This window comes from Xenopus tropicalis, chromosome 7 (assembly GCF_000004195.4).
Source record: "Xenopus tropicalis strain Nigerian chromosome 7, UCB_Xtro_10.0, whole genome shotgun sequence".
Taxonomy (NCBI): domain Eukaryota; kingdom Metazoa; phylum Chordata; class Amphibia; order Anura; family Pipidae; genus Xenopus; species Xenopus tropicalis.
Window position 1 is genome coordinate 96,557,204 of NC_030683.2, and position 21,043 is coordinate 96,578,246.

Here is a 21,043-nt window from a genome sequence, read left to right on the forward strand (position 1 = left end):
TTTTAGCAGGTATTTCCTAATAAAGCATTCAAAATAATAAATGGTGTGCAGGATAGGGCAATTATTGGGGAAGGGTAGAATAGATTTTTTACTTAAAATGTTTTCCTTTAAGTGTTGTTTACATTTGTATTCCAGCGTATGGTTGGATTGCACTGCCCCTAGCCTGAACTATGAAAGTGTCTCTCTCCAACTTCCTAGCTCACTATCAAAGGGGAAAGCACAGGGACCCCAACCTTTTTTTACTTGTGAGCCACTCTCAAATGGAAAAAATGTTGGCGAGTCACACAAGCATGAAAAAAGTTCCTTGTGGGTGCTAAATAAGGACTGTGATTGGCTATTTGGTAGCCCCATGTGGCCTGCACAAGCTTCTGCTTGAAATAAAATACTTTGAGGCAACTGGGAGCAACATGTTCCTCACAAGCCACTGGTTGGCTTTTGGGAGGAACCACATAGAGGATGGTAACCAGGCAGCTGTCTTATAAAAGACTATTGCAGCATTATATCATTTAGCAAAATGACTCCTTTTTTTAAAAAAAAAATTACCATTTGAATTCTTACAACTTAAATTTTAATAGCGTAATTTAGGTCTCAGATAGCAAAAGTATAGAATCCCTGCTGCAGAGAAAAATGAAGCGTCCTTTATTTGCTAGAAAGGGAATAACAAATTAAGAACATCATCTGCAATGCAATTATGAACATGCAACCTTTCTGACATCTGAAAGGGGCTGCATTATATTGCATTATATTCAAATGCAAAGTCCTTTTATTTGTGTTACTAGTCCTGTTATAAGATCAGTTGCCCTGCCTTTGTAATAACTCAACTTCTTCCAAATCCTAGATGAAAGTTGACATACATTTTTTCTTCTTAAATGTACACTGAGGGGGCCATTTACTAACCGTCTGATTTTTTTTTTTCTTTTCCCGATTTGGATTTTTAGAGCTAAAAGTCACAGAAAAAAGTTTCAACTTTTCCGACATATACTATGGAACAAAACAGCTAAAAATCCAAATCCGACAATTCACCAGCTAAAAGTTGCTGAGATCATGTAGAAGTCAAAGGCAGAGGTCCCTCTACTTGAAAGATCCTTTTTTTGCCTCAAAACTTTAGACGTTTTGGATTTTTGACACTGGTCTTTGTGCGACAATTCTAAAAGGTTGTGGTTTACGTGCAGCAAGATGGAAAATTAGGGATCTTTGTGACCTTCCTTGCACAGAAAAATTAGATATTTATAAAAAAAAAAATGTAAAAATGTTAAGAGTTTTAGTAAACATGCCCTCCTACTATGTGACATATCTTAAATATTTCTTTAAAGGAGTGGTTCACATTTATATTAACTTATGTTATTTTATAGAATGGCCTATTCCTAGCAACTTTGCTGTTGGTCTTCATTATTTTTTTATTTTTTATTTTTTTTACAGTTTTAACCCGGACGGCAAAAAAACTGTTGATCCGTGAGGCTATAATTTTATTGTAATTGTTACGTTTTATCACCTATCTTTCAATTCCACCCTTCTATTTATGTTTCAGTTTCTTATTCAAAATACTGCCTGGCTGCTAAGGTAAACAAGACCCTAGCAACCAGATTGCTGCTGAAACTCCAAATTAGTGAGTTAATTTATGATTTTTACCAAAATAATATACTTATATTTACAAGGAACTAAGCAGCCCACACATTTTGTTATATTAGTTTGCATTGTTAATCTGAATAAAAGAAGGACATGGCACCAGCACTATACTCAGCTTTATTATTCAAGTGCAAAATGAATGTCATTTTATCAACAATATATTAATTTTAAGTGCCATTCCTGTTACTTTGCAGATAAACCATTTTAGAAGATTGAAGAATATGCAGATCATTACTAACATGACGAAGGTGACTAATTATCCAGCATGACTATGGTACCAGTGAGAGATCCAGACAGCAGCAGCATCTTGGGATAAGCTAGTCTTTGAGAAGAAGTGGTGATTTTACTTGATCCGCCACCTCCTTGCCAACCAGGGTGCTAACAATCATTAGAGCAAACTCAAAGCTGGTACCGGGGCCCCGGCTTGTGATGAAGTTTCCATCCTTGACTACCCGCTCTTCTGAGTATTTATAGTGATCTACAAATAAAGAAGCATACACTGTCTTTAATATCACCAGCAAGTCTCCAATTACATAGAAATGTGCATGTATTTTATTATTTGCCCTAAAGAAGCCACCAAGAAAAATGATACAGAACCTATTGTGTTGAGAAACACATGCATTGTTATGTGGTGGAACACATATAACTGCATTACACAGCAAGCAAACTTAGAAACCCCTGTTGGTACAGACCCATAAAGGGCACCTATCACCTTGAAATTGCTTCCACCACCAGAGGTCCATGCTAAGAGAGCCCACACTCCGGTTTGGGGAAACAAGTTTTTTTTTTTTTGGAGGGAGCTCCTGGTGTGGGCAGCCACATGGTTTCCCCCAACCGGAGGGTGGGCTCTATTAACCCACACCTCTGGTGGGGGGAAGCTATTTCATATAGTTGATACGTGTCCTTTAAATAGGGGTTAAGGAAATCTGAGTTATCCTCTCTGTTTCATTCAATTACATATGGACAATAAGTGTAGGACCAATATGCTATATATCCTTGGAAACATAAAGGGCCATTTACAAATGAAACCACAAGTGTTCTACAATGAACGTGAGCCCATCCTGCCTCTTCTGATGAAACTGCATCAACTGACAATGGGGAACACCTGAGGTTACTGACAACTTGAACCTGGCAGTAGCTCCAAGATTCCCAAAGTGGGTTGCGCCAATAGGCTTACCAGATCTGCACCCAAAGAATCAGATGCAAATTCCGTTGTCAACATAATCTCTGGTGATGCAACCACCATTTTGAAAATGCTTGATGCAACTTCCACCCAATTTGCATTAAAAGTCAAGATTAATACTGTCATCATAATACTGACTCATCAAATGCAACTGTGGAGGATGCAACTGAGTTTGTGGGAAGAACCGCTGCTCTATGGCTAATATAGAAAGCAAGGGCGAATGCTTTCAGCTGGCCGATGTATCCGAATAATACAGTATAACTAATAACATACCTGCATTCACAATTTTATCTTTAGCGAGAGGGTGGGTGGTGATGGTTTTCCCAATTCCTACACCGTGCACGGTCAGGGCAGTGGGTCCTGCAGAAACATGAAATTAGTTTATACAGGCTAACTGAACATGAATATCATTAACTGGATCTCCCCCCATCTCACATTTTGTTTAATCATATTTTATATGTATGCATAAAGGCCACTCCCTAGGACTCCAAAAAACTCATAAAAGGAAGGAGAGTTGATGTCATTCTTAATCTCCCTCTGACTTCATGGTAGGAAGTTTTAGCTGTGCATATGGAACTCTTCCCCTGCCTTGGGCTGCCAGGGCTCACTATCATAGTGCATCACTATAGAACCATGCCACCAACTTTTCACTTAAAGATCAATGCAATACAGTGAATTAAGTGGGCAGTGTGGAGGCATTATATAGTTTTGGCTCTAGGAAATGTGGCACAGTGACCCGCAGAAGCAAGAGAGTTATTTCTCTAATGTAGCATAAGATCAATAAATCCCTACTGCTGCTATAAAATAATAAAATGTTCATGTTGATATTACGATATCCTGCTAACATTCTGGCCTCAATAATATGCATATTGGAGTCATAAAATATTTTTAAAAAGACAGATAACATTATTTTTGACAACAGTGTTACAGTACTATACCTGCACATATAGCTGCAATTAACCCATTTTTGGCTTCCTGTTCCTTCAACACCTCCTTTACTACAGGAGACTGAAAGACAACACAAGAGCAGTTTGTTACTGAGTCTGCTTGCAAGTATAGTGTATATATAATACTTGTATAAGCCATTATGCTCATTAAAGGCAGGGAGCATTCTACCAAGTGTGAAGATATAACAATCCTGCACACACAGATATATTATCATATTGTGTATTACCATTCTGGGTAATGATGTGTTTATCTTAAATTGGGGAATGGAAGGTGTTAGGGGAGAAAGGGTGCCATTAACAGCCCACTTTTATTTGCAGTAGAGGGATCAATTTTTTTTTCTCTGAGGGTAATGTACCATCTTGTTATCATTTTATATGCTGACTTGATAGGTGTGTTTGGGGATATATTACAAATTCAAAGTGCATATTCTATTCCATTCACCTTGCAGGAGAGATTGCCTATATTTCTCTCCCAGTCTATCATATACTTCAGAGGTGTGTCAGGGTTTTGAGACAGTAATTACTTATATAAAAGGGAAATACTCCCTTTTAGTCTGCCAGCTTGTTGATAACAAGTTTCAAGAAGGGTAAGTATTTGTTTCTTAAAAGGTTGAGTTCATTGTTTTTAAGAAATGTTGTATTTGGAAATATCTAAAGATTTCAGTCTGTGGCATATCACAGGTGTACTGCATTATTGGACGGATTTGATTTCTGTGGAGGAAAGTAAATCTTGCACTCTGCTAATATGGTTTTCTTTCCACTAGCAAAAAGGCATAGGTAGCATAATCCAGGGGAAAGAGTGGGCTATTGTGAATAGGGATTAGTGTGCTTTGAGGTACAGCCACTGTAGTATATTATGCCAAGTATGGATGGAATGAAGTATGACAGTTAGTTGGCATTGGCAATTTACTTTGTGTCTTTTTCACCCATATAAAAGGCTGTGAATTGGGATGGGGGGACTAAAAGGATCTCTAGTTGAACCCAGCAGCATTCCTCAACATAAATAGTTTGTTTGTTTATACAAAGCGGTTTATTGAACCAAATAAATTTGTTTACTTTGCAGATACTTATATGTCTTTTACATTGACTTTAACAGGTAGGGTGCAAAATTTGTAGAGGATCTTTGGTAATTGTGGTCATTTTAACTACATGTATTCTACCAAAGCATGAGATGGTGTAGCGAGACCACTCCTCCAAGTCTTTAGTTAGTCTTCTGATGAGTTTGGGATAGTGGGCCTTATACAATGTAGAGTCAGACTGGGTTTTGTTGAACCCTAGGTATTCCAGGGAGGAATGTCTCCAGATAAAGGGAAAGTTGAGGGACAGAAGTTTAAGTGGCATTGCTTGGAATTTGGAAATATTTGCTTCCAGGCCAGACACAGGGAATTTCCTCTAAGGGTGAAGACACCTGCCATAGACAATACTGAGCATTTGCCTCTGCTAAAACACACGTAGAGACAATTATCAGTAAAAGATAAGCATTGCCTATTTTAGTAACCACAACAAATAGCTACTACTAGTAGCTCTGTGTCTTCACCCTAAGACAGCTTATAAATTGGGGAGAAATGTGAGGGTTTATAGACGTTAAGGCAAATATTAATGGCAGAGAGAGATACTTTTTTCCGTGTTCCTTTTATTTGTACTCCTGAAATGTTAGGGTCTGATTAGTTTGGGAGGGGTTCTACTGCTAATGTGAAGGTCAGGAGGGACAATGGGCATCCCTGCCAAGTGCCATGTAAGATTGGGAAATTGTCTGAGCGTAGGCCCATACATTTGATTCTTGCTTTGGGGGTGGAGTATAGACCTCTCATGGTGTTAATGAAGTTGTCTTTAATTTGGAACAGTCTATGAGAAAGAAATATGTGAGACCAATCCACCATGTCAAATCATTTCCTAATATCTAAAAGAAGAATTAGACTTTTTATTGAGATCGGTCTGTATGATGTTTGTTAAGTTTGGGTATCGAGCAAATGCCAGCTTTCAGCATTTCCAGGGGGGATTTTTTTTGTTTCTTATTTTGCTGGTAGAAAAAGACAGCAGTGGTAGCTTGTAGCGTATGTGCTCTACAATGTGGTTCATATAAAGCAAAAAAAAAAAAAAAAAAAAAAAAGCTAGAATGGGTGACCAGCCCACTCTGTATGCTTTGTTGGGAGAAATAAATGAGTGTCTGTTGAGTTCCTGGTGGGGACTGAAGAGCTATTGTATTATATTGAATCAGGAGGTACAGCGGTAAAATATCAGGGTGCTGATATTTGTCATCATAACTGGCTATAGTCAGATACAGTTTTCAGTACAGCCATACATTGGCAACTATGAATGCTTTGTTTCATAGGAAGTTGGGAATGTTGTGTATTACAGACCTATGAGGATGACTTAACTGCCACAAAACAAATGATATCTTCAGACACTATAGATTTTAATAGAACAGCAACAATAAAACACTGGATGATGCCAAAAATAATTTACCTCTGATAAATTCTGAGCTCCTAAATTGCCCCCTGGTAGTACCACCACATCATAGGGCCCCTGAAAAGCAGAAGGGAAGGATATTACATGTTGTATGCCCAATAATTATGCCAAACCACACATTTAACATGGATCACCTTCGGTCTGCAAAAAAGCTGCAGTCACATGAAAGTAGAGTCCCTGAGATTATTTATTGTATTACCCTTATGAATCAGCAGAGTTACATCCGTAGAGATCATAGGAGACTGTCATAAGATTCTAGACTGTCAGCTCAGCACCATTATCCCCTCATCAGGTTCAGTCCCCAATGTCATTTCCTAATACACAGGTTCAAGCATTTCCCCATGGGCACATAAATACTATGGATCAGAGAAATAAAGTCCTTCTAATGGATTCCACTGCATGAGTAAATTGATTTACTTATTTCCTGTGGTTCTCTACCGATGGAGACAGGGAGCAAGATGCTCCAGAACACTCCGGAAAGAATTAACTGCTTACTGGCCAATTTAAGGGGCTATACCAACATACTGCCTTTAACAAAACTGGTCTAAACATCAGTCCAGTATCTACTGGGCAGGTCTGAAAATCTTGTGTTAACCACAAATTAATGAAGTTATCAATTAATGGGTTTCTGTATGCACATAGTTTGTTTAGATCAGGGGTGGCAAAACGTCCATCAGTCGATCCTCTGTGGACTTCTGGTTCACTGACTCACTGCAGTCAAAAAACTATTGCTCTGTGAGGCTACAGTTTTATTGCTATTCATATTTCTCTCTTTCTTCCAAACCACTGCCTGGTTGCTAAGGTAATTTGAACACCAACAACCAAATGAAAACCAATTGTAAATTGTCTCAGGGTAGCACACTCTACATCATACAATAGTTCATTTAAAGGTGAAAACCTGTGCAAGTTTTGATGCAAAATAGAGAGACATGGTTATTAGCATTAACCTGGGACTGGATGAACCAGTATATAAACAGCTGGTGGTGGAACAAAATACATGAATGCGCACAAATGCACCTTATGAGCTACAGTTCAGCTTTCAATACCATGAGAGCGGGAAAACTCTAAAACTTAAATACTGTGGTCTCCACTGTATACTATACGACTGCTAGATTTCCTGGCCAACACAGACTCCAATCTGTCAAAACTGTAAGGGCAGTGACTTCCACAATATCAAAAGGAACACCATATGGGTTTCATGTTTACGACTTTTATTATATAGCTTTTCATGTCTGCGTGAAAGGTCCCCTTAAAGGAAGTCCAAGCATTTCCATTTTCTAAGCCCTGCCAACACATGTGAAGCATTTTTACAATTCCCCAGCTAGCTGCAGTCACTGTGCTAGGCCCTCTGTCCCCCACACCCTTACTTTTTAGGTGCTGTTCAGTGCACCCTGCCACTTAGTTAACAGGTCGAAATGTTTGATTTGTGGATGCTGTGCAGGAACCCAGTGCATGACGCTAATCTATATTAATTGTTAATAGTGCCCATTGCATGGTAAACCTCATGGCCAATGAGATGTTTGGGGATAGGTCAGATGGCTATGAATTTTTTATTCTGAAAAAAAAAAGCTAAGAGCACACACATATGAAATATTTTGAAACAAAAAACCTCCCCTTGAATGGATAATAATATATTAATATTTAGTCAACAGCAGTTTCAACTAATAAAACACAACTGTATTTTTTGGTGTTGCAAAAAAATGTAATATTCCCAGAAGTCCACTGAAAGATGTTCCTGAAAGATCTTCTGCATTCTCTGAAAGTAATATCTAAGATCATAAATGAAGAGGCTTTACATCTAGCAGGTGGGTGAGTTTTTAAAGTGTCATGTACTGAAATAGACTTTGACCTTCAAACTGTCAGTTAAGCAGCCAAGCAGGGCTGAGCTGGACTGGCACTAAAAAGCAGCTCTGGCCGGCAAAGCACCCAGCCCATGCCTGCCTGTGCTGAAAGTGAGATTATAGCGGTAAAGAATTGCTGCTAGAATGAACATATGTATTCCACTAGCTATATTAGCTAGAATTATTCTTCATACATGCAAATAAAAACTAACAAGCTACAAGCATTTGATCAACACACTACACACTCTTATATCACAAGATCCACACATGATTAGACACAAAAATCCCAATGGCCTATTTATACAGAGAATCCGGTTACCCCAAATCATATTGCAAGTGGATAATGTATGTGCCTTTCACAGTCAGAAATGTTATAGAAAAAAAAAAAGTTAATTTTAGTTTTTTTAGGCAAAATGAAGGCATGTGGTTATCCTTCACGAGAGAAAACACAGTACAGTAAGCCAAAGTAGGAGTGTTTGCCCAACACACCTATGAATAATGAACGTATACCTTACCTGTGTTCGAGCCTCCTCCAGACTAGTGTCAGGGCACAGCACCACATCTCTGCTGCACAGAACCGGATCCTTTCCACTTAGACCTGCAATCGTTACCTTTATCTGGTAAATGGAAAAATGGCAACTGTAAATAAACTTTTCTTAACAAAACATGCAACATTCGACCTGCTCTCATGAATTGCATGCAACTGTGTGCATTGACACAAGGGATCCATGGGATTAAGAGAGCCTTGACCTGCCAGTAGCTCCAGGTTTCCATTAGTGGTTTGTGCCCACAGATTCAATTGACTTACACCAAGTATATCAGACAGGAAAGCCACTATTGATGGCATGTGAATTTGAAGACCTGGAAGTGATGCCAACTGTACATAGTAACTTAGGTGCAGTTTACCAAAACACATACTATTTTCCATCAATATTTAGTATATAAGTTGAATCAGACACTATTACGAAGTGTTGTTCTGATAAAAAGACTTCCTCAGGGGCACAAAGGAAGTCTGTACACTATAGGCTTATATGGACTTTGCTGTTGAGATGTTGATACTGCTGCTATTTATTTACGTGCAATATATTTAAATTAAAAAATTATACCATTGATATTATCCTATGGGAGCACGCTCCTCTCTTTTTCTTTTGATACTATTATGTGCCCACAATAATACAGGAATTCTGAATATTGTGGAGTCTGTACACAAATGCAGTAAATGGCACTGATCTCTAAATTGTCAACACATCAAAAAATGTGAAGAATGCCTACTCTACAGCTCACCTTACAGCCAATCAGCTGCAATGTTAATAAACAACACACTGCAATTTGTGTCTAAAATTTGCCCAATGGACTGACTTCTTGAGCATATGATTGCTGGAGGCAATGTCCACGAGCTTGTAGTTATTTTAGAAGGTAGTGCTGCCAGGGTTTCTGCCATTTGCATCCCTTTGTGCCCGGGTCATAGTAAATTACCCCTTTTTGAAAGTTGAAAGTTTTTCTGGACAGGGTCTTCTTTAAGTATTGTATAGGTTGTTGGTTGTAATTGTATATTTTCTTGTTTATTTAATGGATATACCCATTTGTTGTACAACACTGTGGAATATGTTGGTATTTTATTAATAGGTGATAATAAAAACACCACAGGTCACAAAGTTACATTACACACAAGTTGCACAGTGGTTTGTTACCACTAGAGGTCTCTGTAATCATTCCTTTTTACCTAAACTGCAGTTACCAGTACCCAAAGGGCAGGTCATTGCAACAGAAGAGATATATTGCCCTCCTCTGGATCAACTAACAGACAGGATTTAGGCATAAAAGGATGAACTTGATGGATGTGTGTCTTTTTTTCAACCTATGTTACTCTGTACATATATTCTCTTATTTTGCATTCCATGAAAGGTCTAGATTTTAAATCTTTACACTTAGTGTTAAATCACATACAGACATTCCAGGTAACAGGGTAATGTTAACAAACCTTTCAGAGAAAGGGTAACTGATCCTGCTTTGTTTTGTGGGAGAGACTCTGGTCTCTATATCTTCTATATTGCGTGCCAGCAGGTTAATCACATACAGTGGCAGGAGAAGCTGGCAGGACAAGTGCAGTCATTAAATCCAGACAAACTAAGTATCTTAAAGCCCATGTATGGGGCCAAAAGGAAGGCATGCCCACTGACTGAGACCCAGCACTGACTGCCAAGGTGCCTCCCAGTAGGACAGCACAGGTCCCAATTATGAGCTGATTTTGGCACTGGGGCCAAGCAATCCCTGCAGCAGATTTCGCCTAACAACTGAGTGGGCAAATGAGGCAAAGAATCAAACGTGCTTAATTCCCAGCTCAGGCCACAGACAGCAAGGGCTGGATTTCTCCAGGCAGACATAGGCAGTGTGACTGTTCAGCAGCAGTGCTTAGCCACTGATAGAGGGACCTGTTGCACAGTCACTAACTAATGGCAACCTGCGGCGGCTACTGAACTAGAACTTCCTGATGTTAGAAATCCGTATCCAGCCAATAGTTACAGTGCCAGCGCACCACACCTTCAGAGCTCAGTGTAACCACCCCTCCATGCCCAGCAAGCTGCACAGCCATACGGTCTCGCAAGCAGCTAGCAGCCATGTATTACTCACTCCTGCCCTTCTCATCACATCAGCGGGAATGACTGTCTCCATCTCCTCGGCCCCCTTGGCCAAAATCAATAGAGCCCTCTTGCCAGCCATACTCTCTTTCTCCGCTAGCTCACAAACTCCGCCTCCAGGGCCAGAGCGCACCAATATCTCACGTACAGCCCCACCCCCTGCATCAACTGACGGAAAGCCTCTTGTGTCAAACTCTGCTTAATTCAATTAAATGCGCAACGGGGGCTCTAACTGTACATTGTATTTTTTCCGGCTTCATAGCTTGAACTTTCACATTGCGGTTACAGTGGTGCTCGACAGGTTTCAAGCTTTGCTGGAATGCTGGGAGTCGTAGTCCCGACACACCATTTCCTGCCTCAGCGCGTCCCACAGGCACAGCTCGGTCACATGACCCATGGCGTCACCTTCTGTCTGTTCTGTGAGTGTGAGAGAAAGGGAATAATAGCGGCGACTGCAGGCGCATCTTGTTCCTGACCCAGAAGGCAATTCCATGCTATTGTGCGCTATCTGTGGGAGTAGGCTGAGAGAGAGACTGGCTATCTGACGGTAGGGACCCGGCCTCACTCACCCACGTTTAACGCACACATTCCCGGTACTAATATCATTCCTGTCATTGTGTGAGTAGCTTTATAATATGAGAGGCGCTTGTACCCACTCACACACCCACTTAGCTCAAGCCCTGCCGCCATCTGGGCCCCCAGTCCTAATGGGATCTCTAAGGGAAAGACATGTTGATACTACATACATTGTATTAACATGAGCCTTTGACACCTTAGGGAGGTTGGAGAGTTTTAGTTTAACAAGTTTTCCACTCAGTATTGCATTAAGGGACCTAGCTTCTCTGCATTCTCAGGGGCCCTTTGGTCTGTAAAGTCTATGCAGACCCATTGGGACTGGGCCCACATCACTTTATTGGTAAAGTCTTTGATTGACAGGATAGGCATTCAGGCAATAGTCCAGACTCCCCAACTGAGTTTGGGCATGTTTACTCTGCATGAGAAAATTGAGTTTGCTTGACAAGTGCTACTATGGTAAAATAAGTTGCTGTGTAGCCATGGGAGCAACAATCCAAGTTCTCATGGGGCTATAGGACACACCTTTACATAGCAGATAACTGATAAGCTGTATATGATACAGTGGGCATTCATGGCTCTCTATAGGGCTATAGAATGAACCTTATAATAGAACGCGCTGGATGAACTCATACAAACGTTAGGTGTACAGAATACATTTTTATGTAATTTAAACAGAAGTTTTGCTTTTAGGATAATCTAGGAAAGCAAATCTGTGCTTTTCGTAATTGTATCACAATACATTACTGATCGACAAGTGAACAGGTGAGCAAGAAACCAATGGGTTAACAGTGCTAATTGTAAAAGAGGCACCATTGTTTTAGGTACTGTATTAATAGATGTTTTCAGGTCAGGCTGCTCTGTAGCAAAGATGGGAGTGCCTTTTTACTTTGTATTTCTATTGGCTTTTTGCTAAAGGACCCCTCTCATAAAACTCCCTAGGCTTTCGGACTTCCAGAAAACCAGCCATAACTAGATAAAGTAAATTAGAAAGGGAAGTACTTTCATTCTGTGTGTTTTAGTAACTTTATTCTCACAATAAGAACTATTATTATGGTATTCGTTGCACTTTATCGACTGCCTTTTCATTTAAACTACAACCTGCTCAAGTTTTATCCCTGATAGTACACAAAAGTGGAACAAAAGTGTTTCAGATTGTCTGACTGAAAAACCTGAAAAATCTGAAAAATAAGCATAGGGGTATGACACTACTACTACTATTACCACTCTGTCTCCTCCTGTATCTGTATATTTAATGTAAGGCATGCGCGGAGGCTGTGGTTTATAATCATAATCTGCTCTGCGATGCATTATAATGTGTGACTGGCTTCACTTTCCTACAAATCATCTATGCAGAAGTATAGTTTGGGGTGTTTTTTTATGTTGACCTATTAATGATATAACGAGTTCTGTTTCTGTTTTCAGTGATTCCAGGAAAATGAAGAGACATACAATCTGGTGTTTCTTCACCGTGTGCTTGGCTTTTTCTTTAGCACATCAGCATGAAGAACACTATGAAAATGGGGAGCACAATGCTGAGTTTGACAAAAAGATGTTCCTTGGAGGAGAGGTAATGTAATTGGTAGTAACAAAAAAAAGTTCACCCTCAGAGCTTTACAGTTAAAGTGCTTAGGAGACAGGCCCTGAAAATATACAATACCAAGGTTTACATGTAAAGTGTCTTTAACCTGTCCCAAATGTTACATTTTAAGCTGTTGACGCTGCCAGCTGACTTTTATTCAGTTCAAAGTCACAAAAATTGGATGGTATGTGTGTAGAAACAAGGTGAGACTTGCAGACCAGCACTCAGTTTTGCAGGTTTGATACAGCACAACGTATCCGAAATAAAACAGTATTAAACAAATAACAATTGGTATGCCTGTAGCTCAGGGCAGTACTTGGTTACTTCAAAAATATATTAGGCAAAGTGGGGCATGTAAACTTAACTGATTTCTTGATGGCATAAACCTTTTCTTTTCTGCAGTTGAAGGCTTATACAGGTATGGGAATCTACTCTTCAGAAACCCGTTCTCCAGAAAGCTCAGGAATATGGCATTTCCATCTGCCATAATTACTGATTTGGAGCTTCTTCTTATTTCCACAGGAAGAAGCTGAAGAATTCACTGAATTAAGTCCAGAAGATCAGCTGAAAAGGCTCAAGTCGATTATCAGGAAAATCGATACAGACTCAGATGGATATCTTACAGAAGGTAAGTAAGAGAGCAATATTTTTTCTCTCATGTTATGATATACTTATTATGATGATTCCTAGAAGTGTATTTATCAATGAGAGAAAGCTAGAGTTCACCATTTTATAAATACAGTTCTAAAAATCCAATAGAAATTAATAGAGAGTGGGTGAGAGTTTCTGAGCTCTAATTTTATACTTTGATACATCTGCACAAAAAGCTGATAAATCCATATATAGGCATTTAATATAACAAGTTAAAATAAAAATTAAATGTAATCTCTGAGGCACCAAGAGGCATAGTCAGTTCCTCTCTGAAAAACCCCTTTTTAAATAATTTTATTAAATTGAATTAAAGAAAATACCTTTTAACTTACATGGCCCCAGTAAGCCAGGGCCTTTTTTATATATAGGCACCCAAAGGCCTGTGCCTAGGGTGGTAGCTTTAGGGGGATAGCCCTTGGGTGCCTATATAATCGATAGAATGTAAAAAAAAAAAAAAAAAAGCCAATGCAGGATGAATCCAGAGGCGAATCTTGGGGGGGATGAGGTTGCCGAGTGCGCAAATAGGCAGAAGTGACGTCACACGCTTCCATGAACTACGTCGCATTTAGGTCCTGTGCTGAGAGCACCAGACCTAAATACAGCCCTGCAGGAAGCTATGCGCATCTGTGGCATTACTCCCAGAATGCCAAGTCTTCTCTTTTGTGGAAAGGAAATGCTTACATTTAGTATGTTATAGAAAGGCATATTCTAAGCAACTTTGCAAATGGTCTTAATTATTCATTTTGGATTTGTATTAATTATAAGGGTTTATATTTTCCTATTCTGCCTGTTTTCAGCCTTTAACTTATAATGCTATCAGGCTGTTGAGGTCACTGACAAAGGACCACCAAAAAATTGACTGTGAAGGTTGAATTTTTTGTTATTTTCAATTGCCCATCATTGTTTTCAGGCCCTCTACTACTGATCCCCTCTTCTGAGTTCTAAACTGCCGCTGATATCTAAAGTAATACAATTCCATGTTTTTAAAAGATTTTAGTGTGTTGCTGGCTCTTTTATTTTAAAAAAAGTACGGTGAGGACTGCATATATTGTAAAGTCTATTGAAATTGCATTTATTTATAATATGTTTCTTTTATCCAAAAGAGGAGCTGAGTTTCTGGATTCAGAAATCTTTCAAACACTATATATTAGAAGATACAAAAGAGCATTTTGCTGAAATTGATAAAGACGGTGATGGCATTGTCACCTGGGATGAATACAATATGCATATGTATGACCGAATAATTGATTATGATGAAAACACTGTTCTTGAAGATGAAGAGGAAGAATCATTCCGGCAGGTAATTAATGGGAATGTTTTAGCAGGTATTGTATTACTGTGAACTTAAGAAAACAATTTTCTTTCAAATCACTGACTTGTCATTGTTTCCCACTTAAAGGGGACATATTAGATAAATGGGAAAAACCCTAATTTTGTAGGCAATTATGAATAATATACGGTGCTGGTTTCACTTTGTGCTAAAAATTAATCCTATCTGTAAAAATGGCCCCTTTATTGGAGCTCCCTATAGATGCTATCACTTCTCTGTCTGAGTTTGAAATGAAGAGTGGGCTAACGGTCCCTACCAGAAGCCCGGTTGGAGGGGGAGAGCCAATCACAGCCCTGCACTCACACAAGCAAAGACAGGCTTCAGTTCAGCCTAGCTGCTGATTGGTTGCTATCCTACAGTGCAGTGTACTGAGAGCCGCCGGCTTCCCTGCAGATTCAGAGAATTCAGCCAGCAGGAAGTGGAACAGATGGGCGGGGCTAGTGGGGTTTTGGTTAAATTTCAGTCTGAAATCCTTCTATATTTAGAGGAGTATAATTCACTGGTATATTCTTAATTTTTATAGGATATGTCTCCTTTAATTACTTCTTATTACAATATTCAGAGCCTCAAAAAGGTAGAGCACTTCATGCATATTGGTGACTCTCTCCATCAGTATGTATTGGTAGGAACACATCTGCCTTTGTGACAAAAGTATTAAATGAATATTAAGGGCAAATCATTTCAGACACATTTAATAGCTACAAATGCAAATACATGTATGGGATCCCTTATCCGGAAACCCGTTATCCAGAAAGCTCCGAATTACGGAAAGCCCGTCTCCCATAGACTCCATTTTAATCAAATAATTCAGAATTTTAAAACTGATTTCCTTTTTCTCTGTAGTAATACAACAGTACCTTGTTATTGATCTCAACTAAGATATAAATAATCCTTATTGGATGCAAAACAATCCTATTGGGTTTATTTCATGTTTTATTGATTTCTTAGACTTAAGGTATGGAGATCCAAATTACAGAAAGACCCCTTATCCAGAATACCCTTGGTCCCAAGCATTCTGGATAATGGGTCCTATACCTGTATCTCATAAATCACTAAAAATAGAAAACCAATGTCAATTACAAAAGTGCTCAATGATGTTTGCATCAATTGTACAGATTAATTTTTTTGGTTTTAGTAAGGGGTAAATATGATTATTTAGTGTAAATATGCAAGGTTATGATATAATATACGCTTGGGTGCTTTATATACCAGCAGGTAGGCAAGTTTCACTTAGGCAAAAAGGTTCGACTTTATGGCTCAGAGTATTTTCAACCTCATCTACAAGTGTTCTATGTTACATCTAATAACTGTCACTGGTGCTCTACCAAACCTGCCTCTTCTCTTCTGCTCTTTTTAAGAGTTAATTCTATTGACGAATGAAACATTCCTAAAGCATGTCCCCCTGCTTTGTTGTTTACTAAGCTTAATGTACTAAAATGATGACCTTATGCTTTTGCTATGGTTGGAGTTTAAGTACTTAAACAACAATATCTTGACATTCTGTGGTGGCAGCTGTATAGTCTGTCATATTTCCAACATCTTAGATTAGGGTAAAATGCATGCGATATAGTCTCTGCAAAATGTATGTATAATGTAGGTGCTAATGTAGACTTTACAAGGACAAGGGATTTCAGATGGAGTAAACCTTTATTACAGTTAGACATCCCTTAAGTAGCGTTATTAAAGCAGGCAACCATCACTACTCTCAACATTCAGTAAACTATAATGGATGCTTAGTAAATGTTACTGAATCTTAAAACATATGTATTATATTTTACTTTTAAAGATTCATTTAAGAGACAAGAGACGCTTTGACCATGCAGACAGAGATGACATTCCTGGTTTGAATCTGACAGAATTTACCGATTTTGAGCACCCAGAGGAAACTGATCATATGTCGGTAAGATACATATGTTTATATAAAAATAATTTCAGAATATACAGATTTTGGGAGTGTCGGCAGTTAGGAGAAAGACTGCTGACTTCTTAACTGTCATTCCTGATTTCCTTGTTTGCCTCTACATTCTACACAACATTTTTCTTCATTATTTTAGGAATTTGTCATTGAGGGAGCTCTAGAAGAGCACGACAAAGATGGAGATGGATTTGTTAGTTTGGAAGAATACCTTGGAGATTATACACAAGATCCAGGTAAGTTTATCGATCCTTAATTTGTATTCATTTACTAAAGACTTTATCAGCATTTTATTTTCATTTTTTAAATTTTCTCAAATTTGTTTTCTAATAAATTGCAAAGAATTGTGGTAAAAAAAAATTGGAATCCCAGAAGAAGAATTAATGTATAATGGAAAGTTGCTTAGAATCCATCATGCAACATAGTTTTTGGGTAAAGGTTGCATCTTTGACTGTTTATAAGCTTAACACTACAGTTTGTACACTGCTACAATTATATGTCTGGCGCTCCTTGGTTCAGAGTCATGTGATATATAGTTTGCATAACTGGTATGCACTAAAGTTGAAAACTGGCGAATGGCAACCTACATATATATATATATATATATATATATATATAATAGTCACAGTGAAGAAAGTGAGTCAGCTTGAAAGGAATGCTACTGTGTGTTGTGCTATGACCTTCTTGTGGCCTGAGCATTCCAAATGATAAAGCCGGGTGCTAGAATGTGGCTTACCAAACTTGTGAAAGCCTGTACTGGCACTTATTAATGTCTCCAGTATGTGTGCGAGGGATGTTAACTGTCAGAGAGGGTTACAAATGTGGTTGAGAAAACCAATCCGACCAGAGTTCATGCAGATTATTAGAATTATTCGAAGGTTACATTATTTTCTCCTAAGGAACCATTAATAATCTGTATAATAATTTTATAATCAAGTATAATCTGTGCCATCTCAGCATTCTTATTTGTAACATTGTGCTGCTAATTGTTTTTGTGTCTTTAGTTTTATTTTTTAGTATTCTTTGGGTTCTGTGGAGACTTAAAATATTTTGCTGTCGTACCCATGCCTGTGCTTTCAACAAAAATACTTACATTCTTACGTATATACATGAAGCCTAAGCGATTGTGTGTGTTTTTTTTTTTTCTTTAGAACTGATGTGGGGCATAATAAGATATTTCTGAAAATATGTAGTCGATCTTACTGGAAATTCAAATGGGTCTTTGGCATTTACTGTTCTTTATTGCAAGTGTCATTAAATATCTGAAACTCAACATTATATCTATAGTATACTCAACATGTATGTTGTAATGATTTACCTGTTAGATTAGTATTCCCAGCCTACATTACTTTTGCATTTTATCTACTTTTATTAAGGTACAGTGGAAGATCCGCACTGGTTAATCGTCGAGAAAGACCGATTTATGAATGATTATGATAAGGATGGTGATGGGAGACTCAACCCTGTTGAGCTCCTCTCTTGGATTGTTCCAAATAACCTGGGGATTTCACAAGAAGAGGTAATTTATTACTTTTGTGACTAAGATTTGAGGTTCCTTATACACTTTGGGCCAAATTTAGTTGAGTGAGAAAAAGTAATCTCATGGTTTGTCATTTGAAAACTTGGAGACAAGATTCAGTTCGAAGAGAAAAAAAAACTTTTCTCCTAAACCAGTTTTTTCCCATAGACTTCAGTAGAATTTTCTTGTGATATTGTGAGATACGTATTCCTGAATTGAATTGTATCTCAAATTGAATCTCACCTATCACTAAAACTTTTTCTCACTGAACTGGTTCAAGACAATGTTTCAGTAGCCTTCGTGTGCACCAGTTCTTTCATTTTGGTTAATGTGTAGTATAGTGACTTTTCAATCCCCAGTAGAACATTTTACCATTCATATAATTACTGTATAGACCATTGGTTCCCAGACTGAGGCCATCCTTCTGTGGAGCAGGGGTGAGGGGGGCTCAGCTGGAAGGTCAACATTTGTTTTTCCTCCAAGGGGGAACTTGAACCAAAACAGTCTGACAATCATTGGTATAGACTGTCCAAGGACTTTTATAATACCCTATGTAAAATTTTCAGGCTGATTTAAGAAATAAAAATTTGACCTGTTTCTGAATTCATTAAATCTTTCCAGACTATTGGGAACATTTTCCAGACAATAAGGACAGTTTAAATGACAAATTTATCAACACTGATGTGTCACTGTCAGAAACATTCATATTTATATATGTATTGAAAAGTGATAATCTGTTTGCACAGTAGATAGATAATACAAATAGAAAAATAGGCCAGCCCATTGTATCTTAATGGTATTTCTTATCTGAAATGATTGGGAACTGTATTTTCTGGGATGTTGCCATTGGAGCTTTAGGCCTCAGAACCACTGAAACTTTTTAAATTTAAGCCAGCTCTATATTTAGGTCTGGTGCTATTCTAGGCACAGGATCTAACAGTGCCCCGCCCATGTCACACACAGGGCTGCGTGCCACCCTAGGCACAGGCTTTTAAGGTGCCTATATATAAATATGACATGGATTTATGCAGCTTAATTACCATCAGTTGCAAGGTACCGTGTTATTAACAAGGAAACAGCAAATCGGCTGAAAATGTTTTGATGTTCTTGGGAAAGTTCCATTCAGTGTTGACTGCAGACAGTACAGTGCTGATGTACATCCTGTCCTATTTATAAAGTTATTTTTGTTTCATATTATGTCTTCCTTTAAGGCGAGCCATCTAATGGAAGAAATGGATAAAAATGAGGATCAGAGATTGAGCGAAGAGGAAATTCTACAGAACAAGGATATATTTTTAACCAGTGAAGCGACAGACTATGGAAGGCAGCTTCAAGACAAACATTTTTACCATGATGAACTTTAGTTTGATTTCATTCCCAAGATACTGTTTTATTCTTTTTATTTATAGGAGATCACAAAAACCTCAGCTAGTTTGTTAGTTTCTTTAATTAAACACGTTTGGAGGTAGGAGCGCACTGTTCTGTTCAGTAGATGGGTTCTGAATTCAATGTAATGTTTGGAAGTAGGTCTTTGTATCCGTCTCAGCATTTTGACCAACATTTGCACAACAAATGTGCTTATCCTTGTTAAAGACTTTTTTTTGAGTCAAAGTTATTGTGAAGGACTAGTATGTCCATGGTGGCAAAAAGGATGACTGGACTTATACTTTCTAACTACTGGAGAGACATGACATTTAAGCTTAAATGGATTAAATTTCCTAATCATACAATTTGCCCTTTCTTTCTCTTTGAAAGACTGCAAAAGAATACATACACCTGGGAACAAAGAACAGTAAGTTTATGAATATCGGTACATATATGTATCCGCACGTCTGCTATATTGCTTGATATGAAGTTTTTGCATAAATGGAGAGAATGTGTGTTCTGTTTACACAACAAAATGCCCTTGTGACTTCTATGGAAAACATTACTGGCTGTTCCGACTGGAGATCTCCTGCTAACAGCAGTCTATAACTGTGGTTTCAACCATGTTTCTCAGCTATTAGGCAAGCCATTCATACAGTAACACAAATGCCTTCATCTAATACACTTTGGAGAAAATGTATCAAAATGTGAGAACTTTTACCCATTGATAAATACCCTCTTGAAAAACCTACACAAATGAATATAAAGTAGGTGAATTTTTCTGTGGTGCGCTCTAATCTCACACCTTTATAAATCAGGCCCTTAAGTATCCAGTAAGTACAATTGAATTGTTTTTTTTCCCAGATATTTGCATTTTAGGTTAAAACTCTAAAATGCATCAGTATTTCCCTTTGCCATGAGCCTACTTTGGTTTAAGACAGTACTGGGATTAAAAGAAACTGTATCTACTTTACTAATTTACATTTTTTTTCTTCAAAAAGTTATAATCTGTCCGTTTACCTGTTATTCTGTCCAAACTGTTGTCATTTATTACCATCTACCACAAATAAAATAATAGAAAAACTTGTTTTATTATTAGATTTATAGTTGGTGTCCAAATCACTGTCACAAGGTTTATGTGTATATTATACGCTGAACCCGTGGACAATGGACTGTGAAAACTGTTTTATAATTACATGGTTACATTGTTAATTTGGGTTGAAAAAAGACAAAAGTTCAGTCCTTCCAAATGCACCTGAATTCACATATATACACATATTTATACAGCTTTATCTATACGCTCACATATATAACTATATACCAATATTTATCCTATCTATCACAATAGCCTTGGAAATCATCCGAGCACCTCTTAAAGGCATTAACAGAATCTGCCATTACAA

General features: G+C 38.1%; 2 protein-coding genes across 5 annotated transcripts; one reads left to right on the plus strand and one right to left on the minus strand.

Moving 5' to 3' along the window:
* Positions 1–616: 616 nt before the first annotated feature.
* On the minus strand, positions 617–10,891 carry park7 (parkinson protein 7). 2 transcript variants are annotated; one of them, NM_001015851.1, is given in 7 exon segments: positions 617–1,837; positions 1,901–2,104; positions 3,083–3,169; positions 3,748–3,817; positions 6,223–6,282; positions 8,582–8,683; positions 10,698–10,797. In NM_001015851.1, coding segments are annotated over 6 exon segments (570 nt in total). In that variant the 5' UTR covers positions 10,788–10,797; the 3' UTR covers positions 617–1,837; positions 1,901–1,943.
* A 239-nt stretch (positions 10,892–11,130) lies between these two features.
* Positions 11,131–20,738, plus strand: rcn2 (reticulocalbin 2). 3 transcript variants are annotated; one of them, XM_012966690.3, is made up of 8 exons: positions 11,131–11,298; positions 12,704–12,848; positions 13,383–13,488; positions 14,615–14,811; positions 16,628–16,741; positions 16,896–16,992; positions 18,133–18,275; positions 19,487–20,738. In XM_012966690.3, exons 2-8 carry the CDS (start codon positions 12,717–12,719, stop codon positions 19,637–19,639), a joined length of 942 nt encoding a protein of 313 aa, XP_012822144.1. In that variant the 5' UTR covers positions 11,131–11,298; positions 12,704–12,716; the 3' UTR covers positions 19,640–20,738.
* The last annotated feature ends 305 nt before the right edge of the window (positions 20,739–21,043 follow it).

What these genes read in the sequence shown, in the direction of transcription:
- rcn2 (XM_012966690.3), top strand. Translation starts at nt 12,717, where the DNA reads ATGAAGAGACATACAATCTGGTGTTTCTTCACCGTGTGCTTGGCTTTT. An exon ending in AGATGGATATCTTACAGAAG is followed by an intron (nt 13,489 to 14,614) that starts GTAAGTAAGAGA and finishes TTTATCCAAAAG; the next exon opens with AGGAGCTGAGTTTCTGGATT. An exon ending in AGATTATACACAAGATCCAG is followed by an intron (nt 16,993 to 18,132) that starts GTAAGTTTATCG and finishes ACTTTTATTAAG; the next exon opens with GTACAGTGGAAGATCCGCAC.
- park7 (XM_031905057.1), bottom strand. Translation starts at nt 10,787, where the DNA reads ATGGCTGGCAAGAGGGCTCTATTGATTTTGGCCAAGGGGGCCGAGGAG. An exon ending in GAGCTCAGAATTTATCAGAG is followed by an intron (nt 3,818 to 6,222) that starts GTAAATTATTTT and finishes GTTGTCTTTCAG; the next exon opens with TCTCCTGTAGTAAAGGAGGT. An exon ending in AATTGCAGCTATATGTGCAG is followed by an intron (nt 3,170 to 3,747) that starts GTATAGTACTGT and finishes ATGTTTCTGCAG; the next exon opens with GACCCACTGCCCTGACCGTG.